This window comes from Notechis scutatus, chromosome 2 (assembly GCF_049901735.1).
Source record: "Notechis scutatus isolate UNSWTSFEM ecotype Mainland chromosome 2, rNotScu1.2, whole genome shotgun sequence".
Classification (NCBI taxonomy): Eukaryota; Metazoa; Chordata; class Lepidosauria; order Squamata; family Elapidae; genus Notechis; species Notechis scutatus.
Genome location: NC_142010.1, coordinates 230,971,310 through 230,986,893, shown reverse-complemented (window position 1 = coordinate 230,986,893; position 15,584 = coordinate 230,971,310). Strand labels below are relative to the sequence as shown.

General features: G+C 33.5%; 1 protein-coding gene across 2 annotated transcripts in view; it reads right to left on the bottom strand.

Annotated features, from left to right (window-relative positions):
• The window catches only part of EDIL3 (EGF like and discoidin domains 3), a 236,944-nt gene that overhangs the window by 76,335 nt on the left and 145,025 nt on the right, over positions 1–15,584 (bottom strand). For both annotated transcript variants that reach the window (XM_087958209.1, XM_087958210.1), the window contains one exon: positions 5,760–5,941. In XM_087958209.1, coding sequence (XP_087814335.1) covers positions 5,760–5,941 — 182 coding nt within the window. The remainder of the gene's footprint in view (positions 1–5,759; positions 5,942–15,584) is intronic.

The following is a 15,584-nucleotide window of genomic DNA, read 5'->3' as shown; positions in this document are numbered from 1 at the left end:
CTTTGGACAGCCACTAAGTGAGAACTGCCTATATTTAAAAACCTCTTTCTAAATTAAATTTGTAATTTTCCATTAGCACTGAAAATCAATAGATAAATAGGATCATTAGGCTAAGCAGTCAATTGCTATACTAAGCACAATATACCCTTGGGGATGTAAGCTTTAATCAGAAGTGAGGAAGAATTAGCAATTGAGTTGAGCAAATGCAAAAATCACTTTCTCCAAAACAATACAATAGGTAATAGATATCACAGTGCCGGTCTGATTCCTTGCCCCTAAATTGCTTGTCCAAACAAAACAAAACAAAACTATACAAAAACACAAAGAACAACAACAACAATAATCTACAAACCAAAACCAAAATCAAACCATCAGCAAGGAATAGATATAATAACTCACAAAGGAAAAAGGAAGGACAAAATTATGAGATCAGTGTATACTTTCCCACAGTGAAGCCTAAGGGACTAATAGATTTATACCTATGACCTCTAGATCAATATGTGTAGTTTAAGGAGAGAAGCTTATTTTGTATCTTGCTATTTTTCTGGCTTTTCCTATTATGGCTAAGTAGCAAAAAATTCTTTTGGTATGTAGCAAAATCAGAACAAACTCAAACGAGGTTTTGGTATTCTGCAAAAGCATTCTTGGATATTAATCTTTTGGTGGGGGTTATGAACACTCACACCAGCTTTGTTCCACACCCTTTCTTGCCTGCCTTCACACAATAAAGCCTCTACAAAATTCTCCCAAATGTAATTTATCCTTTTATTGGAAAATTACGTTTTTTCTACCAGTCTGACACAAGACCTAAAGCCACAGAACTAGCAATTCTTCCAAGATTTTTTGTAAAAGGAAACCTAAACCTCACATTGTCCATTTGACTTTCTGCTATATTATGCTGCTAGTCAAAATATTAGGAAGATGAAATTGGAGAAATGAAGAAAAAAATCATTTTCAATTACATGCTACTGTTCCTCTTACCTTACACAGTTACTTGTTCAGTAAATGGAATGTATTAGACTGGACAGGAAATGGAGTATAGAATATGTCAAATATTATTGGAGTGCATTCATGAATCTTAACTTGCAATCAGAAGATATGATGAAAACTTCTCAATTTTGCAACAAAATTGGACAAACCCAACCACAGATTTGACAGAGAAACTGTTAACATTTTAGATCAAGCCAAATCCAAAAGTGGCTGGGAATCCTGGAAGCTTGAAATTTGGATAAATGGCTGATGGCAAGTAAATACTCAAAGATAAACATTATTTACATACCATTTAAAAGATATAATCAAAAGCCCAAGAAGGAAATAAATTATCAAGAACATATTCCCTTCAGAGCCAACACCAGATAATCAGAAAATAGCACTAGATAACAATCATAGAAAAAAAAACAATACCCTAAGAAAGGAACATTCAAGGAGGAAGCCCTGGCAGCAGAGTAGTTAGAATGCAGGCTAACTCTGCCCACAATCTGGAGTTTGATTCTAATGGGTTCAAGTTTGACTCAGCCTTCTATTCTTCCAAGGACCAGGTTGTTGGGGGCAAATATGCTGGTATTGTAAACTGTCCAGAGAATGCTATAAAGCACTGTGGGGCAGTATATAAGTCTAAGTGCTATTGTTATGGTTAAGTCATACCCCAACCAAGCCTTGTAGCCTAAGCTACTATATACAAACAGACAGTAAATCCCACTCTATCTCACACATACTCATTAGCTCAGTAATGAAATGTCTTCAAGAAAACAACCACACTCAGACAGCACCAAGAACCCAACAGAAATGTAAGAGAAAGATATAATATACATAAAAAGATAATGGGAATTAAACAACATAACATAGAATTTGAAAATGAATTGTGTACATATGACAAGCACATGATTGCAAAAATGTATAAACTTCTGTTGGGATTTGAAACAGAAGAGAAACATTTACAGATTGTATGATAAAATGGGTTACAAATTTTAGTTACAATATTGGGAGAGAATGGGATAAATTAGTTGGGGATAATGCAGATAAAAAGACTGAAAATGCACATTTTGGTATAATTTAAAAGATAATTTTTACAAAACAAAATGAGATATTTCGGTATAACACCAGAGAAATTATCTAAGATATATCAAAATACTACTAGTTAATATTGGAAATGTGAAAAACATGAAGAGACATTTTACCATGCATGAAAGACTTGTGAAAAAGTGAAATAAAAAAGAAAAAAGGAAACAAACACATATAATGATGCAAATAATTTTAAAGGATAACACTGAGATAGAATCAAAACTTTTTTTTGTTGGCACTTATGGATAGCCAGTTAGAAAACACTTGCAGAAAATTGATTTAGATATGATAAGTGCAGAAAGATTGTATGCACAAATTATGGAGAAATATTGAAATATCCGCAATGGAGCCCCGTGAAAATAGCAGAATTAGCAGAGATGGCAAAACCGGCTGTTTGGTCAGGGAGAAAACAATATATACTTTTATAAAAACTTTTATGGATTTTTTGCTAACAGTGGAAAAAATGAAATGGTGATTTCATGACTGAAAAAGGATTGAATAAGAAATTTATTGGGGGCCATATGCTGAGTCTAAACTTCTGAGAGAGGACTGTAAAGCATTGTGAAGTGGTATAAAAGTCTAAGTGCAATTACTATTAAAGAGGAAGAAGAGATAATAAATTTGGTTTGTAACTTTTGTAAAGAAGGAGAGAAATTGCTTTAGGGTTGCTTTAGATCAGAAAGTTCAATCTTTCATTTGTCTCCAAACATTTTTTGGCGGCGGGGGTGTTGTGTATGTTGGGTCTACCTACTGATTTTGTCTGTTCCATATTTGACATGCCTTGACTTTGGTGAATGTGGTGCTCAGTGAAATACTTCACTGAAATTTGCCAAAAGAAGTATTTTTTTTTCCACTGATCATTACATATGGCTCTAAACAGGGCAACAATCTTCCTGAAGTAGCAGGTCTGAAACTTGGAGTATGCTACTAGATGTTTAGAGATCATAGTAAAGATCATGGCCAGTTTTAGATAGTGTGCAGGTTGTAATCCCATCCTGATTGGGATGCCTTAGTTAGGGTAATTCAGCCCATTGTTATCTTGACATTATATCATGCAAAATAATTTATAAATTTTGCCTTACAAATTTCTGAAAAGCTGCAATAATCTACTGATATCCACTGAGAAAGCCATTATAGCATAAAAATAAAGGATTATGGTATATTGGCAGATGTATTGGCTTCCTACACTTTTAGATACAATTTGAGTATAGTGCTGACTATAATTCTAAAGTTTAATGAGGTGGTTTCATTCTCCAACATCTTTATATATCTCTTTCATGTTACTTAAGGTTCTCCCTATTTGTGAAGTTAACATCCCGTGGCTGAATGATGTCTACCTTGATTTGCTTTAGAAATACTGTTCAAATAGCATTGTTTAACAGAACTTTTGGATGTTGATTGTTGCCATCATATTGGATACTTTAACAGGAGATGCTATTTTGTACCATTTTTTTTTAATGTCACTGCTGCTTTTAACTGTTATCCTTGATAATTGTACTGAAAAACGGTATATAAGCACTGTAAACTAATTGGATAGTTATGAGTTTAGAAATGACCACTAGAATTCAAATTAACTGCATTTTTAATCCGGGTAATAAAAGAATGATTCATTTCACCATAATGTGGAAAATTATGACTAGTTGATCTGCGTGACCATATTATTTGTGATCCAGATTTAACTAATTAGATAACTTTTAAAGTTCTGTTTTTCTTTCTCCTTTTTTAAAATCATTAAGTCATTTATTATAAAAACTTTTTAATATGAAAAAGGAAACTATTTTTGTATACAAGTATAGAATTTTCCATTCCTTAATTAAAGTCAGAAGGTTTGGTTCAAAGTCACCAAAGAATTTTATTCAGGTTTTGAACAAGCCAAAATATACCAAAACTGTGAAAAAAATCTATATATCACCTAGAAACTAAGGAACTTGCTCAGAAGTATTGAAATAATTCATAAGAATTTGTGAATTAACTCAATAGTTAATTCCTCTGCTACCACAGCTGTGCCCAACTATTGTTTTTCTTTGAAAATATTGGCATTCCTGCTTATTTTTTTTAGAATCTAGCATACTTTACCGATGACTCATTGTCCTGCTTATAAGGGAAGAACAAAGTAAAATGTCTTCCAGTTGGAAACCTGGGTCAAGTAATTGTTCTTCATCACTCCCAGTTCAGCAATTGTGTATATAGGTGTCATGGTTTCCTGACTGGATTTGTATTAGACTGGGTTTGTATTGGATTATGGTTCAAACAATATACTGTACAAATGGAATGGTAATCTGTGTCTAAGAACTGTAAATGTTTCCATCTTTTTGTGGTGCCTAGGTCAAACTTTTACTTCCAGGGTTTGAATAATGAAAAATAGCTGATGAAGTTGTAAAATATAAACCAGATATCTTAAGCATATTGATATTACATACATTACAGAAATATTCCATTTGTTAGACCCTTATCTTTGATAAATGTATTTGTAAAAAGCTAACAGTCATATTAGATAGGGAATAATGAAAAAGAGACTAACAGTAAGACTACTGTTGTGGAGATAAAGAGCAAATTGTAATACAAAAACTCAGAAATATGATTGTATCTCAATAGTGGATATTAAAATAAGATAATATAAAATTATTTTACATCTGCATTAAAGCAATATGTCTCAGTGCTTCTAATGAAGCAGTAAGTGCTGAACATGGAAATATTTTATTTATTTCTAAATCTATACAGACTATTTTAAACTTAGATATGAGTGAGCTTCCTTTTAATTTGCTTATAATGCCATGATTAGTGATCCATTAAATCACAAGCCAATTACAAGCTTTTTAGTTCCAACTAATTACATCCTGGCAATACACATTAGAATGGTAGCTTCAATAGCCATCTCTTTAGGAGAAAACAGAAAAATAAATCACATATTTACTTGGTGTGTATCATGTACCTGAAAGTTTATAAAGGAAACTATACTTATTACAAAAGGAATGTTACACATAAATGGAATCTTTTGCTAAATAAGCAATGGTGTAGAAAGAAAAAGAAATATACTTTTCTTTTTCTGTCAATAATTATATAGTAAAAAAAATCTAGATATAGTTATATCTTGAAGAGAACAAATGGAATTTGAAATAGTTTAACATAAACTACTTCACAAATATCTCAATGCAGGTCTACACATCTATAAAAGTTGCACTAAACCAGGGGTGTCAAATTCAAGGCTGGATCCGGCCCATGGGGGGCCTTAGATCTGGCCCTCAGTGATGTCTTGGAAATAACAAAGGACCCCATGGTGCATCTGCCAACAAAAACAGACCTAGGGAGGGCCATGGGCAGCCCTTCTGAGCTCCATTTTCACTGGCAGAGGGATGCAGGATGCTGTCGTAGCAAAAGACAGAGCTTATGAGCGCAACAAGTGGCCTTCCTGAGCTCCATTTTCACTGGCAGAGGGGTTCAGGAAGCCATCACAGCTGAAAATGGAGCTCGGGAGCTGGTTTTTGCTGGCAGAGCACTTGGGCCACCTCGATATGAATGACATTGAGCTAGCCATGCCCACCCTGGCCACCCAACCTGGCCGCCCGAGGTCAAACACAACCCTGATGTGGCCCTCAATGAAATCTAGTTTGACATCCCTTCTCTAAACAATATTAGTTACTAAACAATATTAGCAATACAAGCTAATAGTTTTCCATGCACTCAACTCCATCTGTTACCTGAATCCATGGCCATCTGTCATTTTCTGCTGCAGTCCAAGCATTTATAAGGCCTTTCTTGTTAAGTCGTGCATAGTAGGGATACCATTTCTGAAGCCCAAAAAGAGCTCGATGGGTGGATGATGCAGTAATTTGTTGGTTAGAAATTATTCCTCCTTCCATTCCCAATGGTCCAGAGCATTCTGTGTAGGGAGTTGGGGACGGGGCATTGAAAAGAAAGGGGGGGGGGGAAACAAAAAACAAAATAAGAACTTTCAAAACTAAAGCCATAGAATCCTGTTATTATAGTTTTGAAGATGGAAGATGAAAACAGATATATGGAATATATAAACAGGAAGAAAAAATAGTCAAGATAGTGTTTTGGGTGATATTTTACAGAATATGAGTGAGCTTGAATTTTCATTGCAAAGCAAATATAATGCTAACAAATAAATAGGACAAAAATGCCCAATCCAATCTAAACATCAGACTGACTCTGTGACTAAGCATAATAATAAATTCTGCTTAGAGTTTATATGTACGATATGGTTAGAAACGTTTCCTGTTATCTTTCATTACAGAACATGCATAGCATGCACACAGAGAATTGTGTCCTAGACTGAATTTTCTTACAGTCATTTTGTTATATATTTTATTATATAATGTGTGTATTTATGTGTGTGTGTGTGTACATTTATCCTATTTTGTTGTATTTTTGCACTGGTCCTCTAAATACTATTTATTAATCAAAACCAGAACACAGTCCTAGATACTTTGTATTACAAGCTATAGTAATGATATAGTAATAAATAACAGTGTAGCCTAGGAAACAACAGTAAAAGCAAAACTTTGCCATGCAGTATTGTCTGACACAGGTTATAGAAATAACTTCTTTTAATTATTCTATTCTTATTTTTCTTAAGATTGCATATATTACAGAAAATATAAGTTCAGACCTCTTTTTATTATTTTAACTGTTGATTAAGACACAAATCTTGTAGAGAACTTATTTACTTCCTTTAATAATATAGACTTTTTCAGTATTAAATGATTTCTTACTGAATTTATAGGTCACTAGAATTCAAGCTAAAAATCACCCAAAGGTTGATAAAAACTGTTAAATCCATCTTTTCCTAATCAGTGACCAATTAAATTAGCAAATAAGTACTTTACAGTTACATTAAAAATCAGGAATTTAAGGGCAATCACATTAAAGACAGATATTTGAGGACATAAATTTATACGGGCTGCACATGCACATTAAATCCAAAACCCAGTTGCAATGAAATATTTAGAGAAAAATAATATATCAACTTATTTCAATTGCTTAAGAAAACTGTTTTCAATCTAACAAACATTGCTTAAACTGTTTCAGTTGTAGATTGAAGCATACTGCCAAGTATTAGAAGGTGTTTTCTTAGCATAAAGATGCCTTCTAATACTTAGCAGTATGATATTGTAGATCTAATTACAATCATGTGGATGAATTCATTGAAATCTGTTAAGTGACTATTTTTCTAATTGTACAACAAAAATATAATTTACTGCAAATAAGGGTGTGTCAAAAGTGGTTCTGAGTGTGCTCCAAAAAGTGAGAACCCCAAAACATTTCATTGTCCTCATGATAAACTCATATACAATTCAGAAAGCCACAATGTGAACAGAACATGGCTAGCAAAGGAGTACAACAAAGTTATATATTCTTCCCTTATTTATTCAATTTATATGATAAATATATCTTAAGGGAAAGAATTGGAATTGGAAGAAGATAAGTGCGTCTTTAAAGTTTGAGGAATAAACCATCAATAACCTGCAGTATGCCGATGATACTATCCTGATAGCTGAAAATGCAAAGGATCAGCAAGCCCTAATACCAAAAATCAAAGAGCACAGTGAGAAAATGGGACTACAATTAAAAATAAAGAAGATCAAAATAATGACAACAGGAGAATAAACAGTTTTAGAATTGGCAATGAAAGTATTGAAATGGTAGATAGCTTCTGCTTTTCACAGAAGATCAGCACTAGTAGACAAGCCATGAAGGCCTTGGAAAAGATATTCAAATGCTGTCATGTGTGACCTACAAATATCAGAATCATGCAAACCATGGTATTCCCTATGAAACTCTATGAAAGCAAAAATTAGATATAGGAAAAGTATTGACTGTTTTGAATTTGGTGAAGATTCAATGTAGAAGATTCCTGAGAAAACCGTGTGTGTGTGTGTGTGTGTGTGTGTGTGTGTGTCAAGAAAACAAAGTAATGGATCACTGAATAAATCAACTCAGAATTTTCATTTGAGACACAAAAGACTAGGAATAAATTAACTCACTTTGAACATCTCTGCTGAGAAAGGAAGAAGGAAAGAGAAGAGGAAGACCAGCAGCAAAGTCGATGGATTCAATTATAATGGTGATGAATGCATCATTGTGAGACCTTAAAGAACAAATTAAGGATAGGATCTTCATGGGGAAAAATATATCTATGTGATCATTAGAATCTGGGAACAATTTGATGGTACAAAAGAGGTTGTTTTGTTGTTTGCAGTGGCATCACAGTTTAAACTTTCTATCCTGTTAATAGTGCTTGGTAAGACATCAGCAGCAGTTCCGCAGTTTTTATATGCCAGTCATGTAAAAAGCAAATCTGTTTGAGACATCTGTGGTTTCTTTCTTCCAATAACTCATTTTGTGAAATTAGGCAACTCTGGCTGTGCTTAGTATAGCATGATATTCGGACTGCAAGCTGACAATTGATTATAGATGACCTTCAGTGTTATAATGTTTAATAGGGATATGCATAAACGTGTCAATGTGCAATTAAATACAGAGTGATTCAGGTTCATTTACAGTTATGCTGTTTAGAATTAGGAAGACATAAAGCACTGACCATATGAAAGATCATTATGGGTGGTCTGGAATGAGCATTGCAAAAGCTTGCTTGGTTCAAATTATAACCATGTAAGAAACATAATCTCAGTGGACTATTATTGGCCTTTTTATATTCTCCATTTAAAATATTTTCTGTAGACAACTTGAATAAACAAGAATGCTCAAAAATATTGGAAGGTTCCTTCCATTAGGTTTCCATTGGCTCTGCGTTATCATACCATAAAATTTTATGATTATGATTCTGGGAACCGTCTTGGAGAATACTCGACAGCCTTGTAAAACAGTTGGCAACCATGAATTACTGGTCTGACTTCAGTTCTGCACACATTCAGAGGTAATTGACTGCAGATTCTATTCCTTAAACTTCCCAAAATAGCACATTTTCCTCTTCTAAATGCATTTATTGAAAGTTCAGAAAGCATGCTGCCTAAGTATAAGGTATATACTTATGCTCATAGAAGATAATTGCATACATTTGAATTTTGTCCTCTAATGTAGAAGTACTCTACTGTAAACTAAGGACTTGTACTATAATATTTAGCACAAAAATACATCACTAAATCCTAAACAATCCTAAAGGCAGCCTTTGCTGATTTTAGATTTATATTTTACTCTATTTCTATAGTAAAATTAGGGAATAAACTTAATAACTCTACAATTCAAAGGTATTTATTATTAATCATTTGCAATTTACAAATTACTTGTTGTAACCCTTAACTACAACCTTAAGAATTAGATATTACATGGAAAGTCAGCTTTCTAGGTATGTCCTAATCCCAAAAGAATTCTCCAAGACAATATTTTATCCTTGCTTCTTTTTAACTTCACTTACTAGTGAAGCATTTTACTTTTGATATACATGCATGTAAATTTGTGGAGAGGAACAGCTTGGTTTATTTTATGCAAATGATATCCTGATACTATTATAGTGTTCAGTTGCTTCAGGAAAGCCTTAGAGATTCTTAATCAGGTAATTAACATTATTAATTATTATAAACCAATATTATAGTTGTTGCTACAAGACCAAGGGCTAATAAATGGTAATGCTATTGAATTGGCCAAGTATTTTAAGTACTTAAGTTTGTTTTTTCAGCTCTGATGACAAGTTAAAAAAATAGAGCTGGGTAATCCTGCATGTCCAAAGAACTAGGAGAATCACCCTGGGATTGTTCTATGGAAAAGATAACAAAATCTTTTGCCCACAATCTATTTGCTGGCCTTAATTATTTTATGCAACTCAGTTAGCCCCAGATACAAATTAAACTTCTCCATTAGCACATGTACAAATCTAACTTCTAAGAAATCTGTTACAAGAATGCTTAATGCTGTTTCTTACCCAGAAATGGAACATTTCAGGAAGAGAATAAAATGTCCTGGTCTGCACTAGCTATTTAGAACATTATCAATGACATCTAGCCCTTTCTATACTGGCTACTTACTTTCAGTTTGCTTTTTTAAATAAAATTGATAGTTCATAAGGAAACACTACCATAGAGATTCACAGCAAAGCCTTTTTAATCTATGGTCCATTGGCTAAGGAGCTTCTTATGCAATTCTATCTGCCTAGTCTCCCCATCCCCCCATTACAAAAAAAGTGCTTAAAGGCTAGTTTTCCACCAAGTGCTGGGATAGGGTGAAGTGGATTAATGCAGTGATCCCCAACCTTTTTTACGCCGCGGCCTGGTATCCCCAACCTTTCTTATGGCGCGGCCCGGTACCGACATCAGCTGGCGCCGCCATCTTGTTTTTGATGAAAAAGTGCTTCCGGTGAGCTTTCTACCGGAAAAGCTCACCGGAAGCACTTTTTCATCAAAACAAGATGGCGACGCCCAGCAAGCCAGCGGCCCGGTAGGACTTGTTCCATGGACCGGTACCGGTCCGCGGACCGGTGGTTGGGGACCCCTGGATTAATGGATTGAACAAGGGATTGCACATGGAAGATTAACTTTGGTGCCTGCCAGGCTTTTAATGTTAATGCCTTTAATAAATGTTTATTATGTTTTGTTATTGAAGTTATTTAAATTGTTAATTGGAAGCCATATAGAATATAGTGTAAGATCAATTATTATAATAAATGTTTTAAATTAAATAAATAAACTCACCACAGACTTAGTTTTATTTATATTATCTACAATTAATTCATCATTAATTGATTCCAGGTAGTGTGATGAGTATCAAAAATAATGAGTACCAATTTTTTCCCATAAGGAATAATATAAGAAGTCACAAGGCAGCTGGCACTGACAAGTTCTAACTTGTTCATTGAGTACCAAACAAATGATGAGTACCAGGATAAAATTTTAGCTTCAAAATGAGTACCAAATTCAATGAGTTTCAAAGCTGTTGAGTACCAAGATACCACTGTAGATCTAGCAAATGCCCCTTAGACCATCAATCAAAAAGACCAAACCTCTTGCTCACTAAGCCAATCTGAGTAGGTGTATAGATGTACATATATACAAACAATACATACACACACAAACATATACATCCTAAAACAGTGGAGTCCTTGAAGTTCTCTGAACCTGGTGGTTGTTTTCTTCCATTACCAAATTAGGTAAGATGATTTTACAAATATTTTCTTCCATTAGAATCCTGAAACAATAACTGCAAGAAAAAAAAAAGCAAGCAAACAAAGGATTCCGAAAGCCTAATATAAAAAAAGAGTTGGCAATTGAAAACAGATAAAGAAGGAAGGAAGGAAGGAAGGAAGGAAGGAAGGAAGGAAGGAAGGAAGGAAGGAAGGAAGGAAGGAAGGAAGGAAGGAAGGAAGGAAGGAAGACATACTAACACACTCATGTATGCAGATTCCTCATAGCAACCATATAAAACCATCATGGAAAGATACAGAGTGCAAGGATGACTTTTTCCCCCAGCTATTTTGAGTTGTGGTGGTGCAGTGGATAGAATGAATGCAGTACTGCTGGCTGCCTGCAATTTGGCAGTTTGATTCTTACAAGGTTCAAGGTTGACTCAGCCTTCCATCTTTCTGAGATCAGCAAAATGACCCAGATTGTTGGGGGCAATATGCTGACTCTGTAAACTGCTTAGAAAAGACTATAAAGCACTGTGATGTGGTATTTAACTCTAATTGCTATTGCTATTTTATATTATCATTTCATCAGCCATTATGGGGAAAAATAGGGAACTTTGTAGGTTCAATTAATTCTGTGGGCAGAATATTATTATTCGCAGCATATCAGCAAAATTAAATTTACAGTAAAAGCTGACAATATAGAACAGGGATGTCAAACTTGCATCGTCACAGCATCATCACACGATGTATTGGGACTTTTTTCTCCTTCGCTAAACTGGGCGTGGGTGTGACCAAAATGTGACACATCTGGTCCATGGGATGTGAGTTTTACAGCATATGGAATATGATATAGAATATGTCTTTTAGAAATAATCACAATATAGTGCTAAAAATGAGGTGTAATAATAATCTTAGCAGAAATACAGGCAAATTGTTCTTATTTAAATAAATTAAAGAGCTGCAATATGTATGTATGTATATGTATATGCACACATCTTTTTAAAGAAATCTAATAAAATTGCAGAATTTTTATGTCAAATGAAAATGATGAACAGTGCAGGGTGTTACAGAGATCAAAGCAAAATTATGGAAGTGAAATTGTATTTGACATACATATAAAGATAATTCTCAGGCAAATCGAACAAGGTTCGGAAGTAATGGTTGGCAAGAAATTACTAATCTTTGTAGGAAAAGAATATCTAAGTAGATGAATATTATCTGTGTGATTCAGATGATAGCAATCATGCAGCACTTATGATATGCAGCCTTACATTCAATCTGAAGAAAAGAACATTGCGGGCCATGAAAAATTACAACATTTTTGCAAAGTGTCCTATGGGAAATGAACTCATATTCCAAGATATCCTAGGATGAAACATTTTTTCACATAAATATAGGACAGTGAAATTGGTTAGTAATTTATGTTAGTAGACCTTACTCTTCATGAGGTGACTTTAAAAAATTTTTGGCTGCATTTATTAAAATATCTCAAAGTCTCAGAATGTTATATTCTCCCTTTTAAAATTGTGAAAAATGGTAAGCTCCATTTTAATGGAAGATTAATGTTAATGGTAGATCAGCCAAGACAATATCATTCTACCCAATGATAATACTGTGGCAAAAATAAAAAGAAGACACTAACATTCATGGCTTTGATATTCTCTTGGTCCTACCAAGATATATGGCACCTACATTGACTGATGAAACCAATTCCCACTGAAACAAAGATTTGCATTTTATAATGATTTTGAAAGAGGTGCATTGATGTTCTTAGCTTTTTCTATTTTTATTTGCTCTTAGCTTAAAACCAGTTCTTGTTCTTATTCACATTCAGCAGCTGACATATTAATCCCAAGGAAATAAATCCGTATTTTGTACATAAGCCAAAAAACCCAACAATGGACAAAGTAGTGATGGATAGTAGTAATCCTCAAACTAGTGGCACAAATGATTAGGTTCAAATTATCTTATTTGCACATTATGCAAAAACCTAGTTTTCTGGAGAAGGTTATACTGCTGGAAAAGGCCATGTTAGGGATAGATTGTCATGGGGAAAAATCTATTTGGTCACTAAGAGCTGGTACTGATTTGATGGCACAAAATTAATCAATTCTTCTACATTATTGTGTTTCTTTAAAAATATGCAAAATAAAACATGTTTAGTGTAGGTTTCAAGGATGAGATTCAGGAGAATTGCACAAACATTATGAATGCTAGCCAGATTTAAAATGATAATGAAACTATCAAAACTATACCCCAAAACTGGATATCACAGAACATATATTAAGACATGCCATTGCATAATAATATTTCTTCTTGCCACTCAGGTTCAAATCAAGGCTTTACTCTTTGTTTGTTTCTAAATACAGAAGATATTTCTCAATCTCATGTCAGAAGTCAAAACAACTGTTAATTTAATCTTACTTGTACATCAGCAACAGGATTGTTTCCTATTGGGTCTAAGGAAAGGGAAGGAAAAGATGCAGAATTTGTAGCTTTTAACCTCTCTCTAGCATTGCTGAAGCATTATTTCAGCTTTCCATCTTCTGTAACTTGAGGAAAAATTCTCAGTTTTCCTCATCAGATGTCTGACTATCATCTTCCACCCTGTTGATTGTGAAAGAAACCAAGGACACAGCAAATGCCAATTGTAATCTATCAAATGAGATGGAATTTCAGTGATGCTATCAGCCTTGAATTCTCCAGCTTCTGATATTGGTGGTAACTTTTCTTCAGAGACACAACTATAAGTCATGTTTATCTTGCTACAGCTTCCTGTTCAATATCTCTGCCAAACCATATGGCTGGTGTTGAATGCAGCTTGCTCTGTTAAACAACCATTGTCTAACACACACATAGTTTTACAGCAGATGTGATTATATGACTGTTATTTTCTTTGGTTGTATCCAATGCTCAATTATTGATATGAAAAAAGGGTAAGAGGGGAAGGATTATGTAGATATTTTTCATATTAATACCAGAATATGCAGCAATGATGGGAGATTCTAGTTTGATTTTTTTTCCTATCATCTTTCACAAATCCTCAACAGCTTAGTCAAATGAGATTTGAGTGAATAACTATTTCAAGGGCTCAGGTATAAGATAATTTTAATTGCCATGTGCTCCTTTATTTAAGACAGGGAATCATTAATACAGAGAAATGGTTTAATACGTTTAGAGCCCCAGAACAATTGCTATGTAGAAAACCATCAAGCAGCTTGGGTGAAGCTTGACTTATAGCAAGAAAATACTAACTATTAAATTAGAGAAAATAGCAACTTTGAATGAAAAGAACATTTCTGAAATTTGCAGACAGCAATTGTTAGTAGGTAAACAAGGGTGCAACCTCAAAAAATATGAACATTTATCCTATTTAGGCAAAAAAAAAAAACATATGCATGAAAAGATGGGTTTTCTATTAGAATTTGTATGAGTTATGTGGTTCCTCCACAACAATATAACACATTGATTCTCACCAGAACTCCAGTTGTCAACAACTACAATTTGCAAAACTTGTTATCAGGAATTTATCTCTGGCATATGTATGATGTGGAATGTAATAAAAGCTTTTTTTACTCCTATCTCTAAAGTATAATCATAACCAATGAACCATAAACAATTATACTTTTTATGTATTCTATATACAATATATTGTATTGTTTCTTGTTATATTTGCTAGACAAATATATGTTATATTTGCTATAGGCTATAACATGACAACATATTTGTTTGATAAGTTTTCAAACTTATTTGTTTGAAAAATGTTTATATACACTTCTTGCAAGTGACCTACAAGCAATTACTGTATACAAAATTTCAAAAATGTTCTGAGTTGAAGATATCCCAATTTAATTCCAAAGGAAGAACAAAATGAAGTTAACAGATATCTTAACAGGAAATCTGTCTCATAACATAACACTTACATTGGCTGTTTGTAATTGCACAAATTCTTATAATTACCACTGTTTAAATAGGTTAAGCTTATAGTGAAAAAAGCTTGGTTTAATTAAAAGCAGGTACAATCTATTATATAGTATGTTATGTTATATATTAGATAAATCATTGATTTACATAAATACCTGATAGTTTTCAATTACACAATTTCTATAAATATATGCAATGATAGTTTTTGTAATTACATAATTAGGGATTTGACATGCTATAAACATTTGTGAAGGAACAGGGAACTTTTTTATGTTAATGTTACAGTCTCTGAGAACAATCTTGTACTAGGATTACAAGCTAGCATTTTAATATGCCATAATTTATGTTTACAGCTCATGAATATTAAAACTTCAGGAACTAAAGTTTCAGAAGGTCTATAGTTGATTTTTCTAAAATGTGATTTTTAATATTTCTGTGGCTACTACAGACCTGACATCACCTGTCCATCTTATTATATATGAATCATAAATTCATC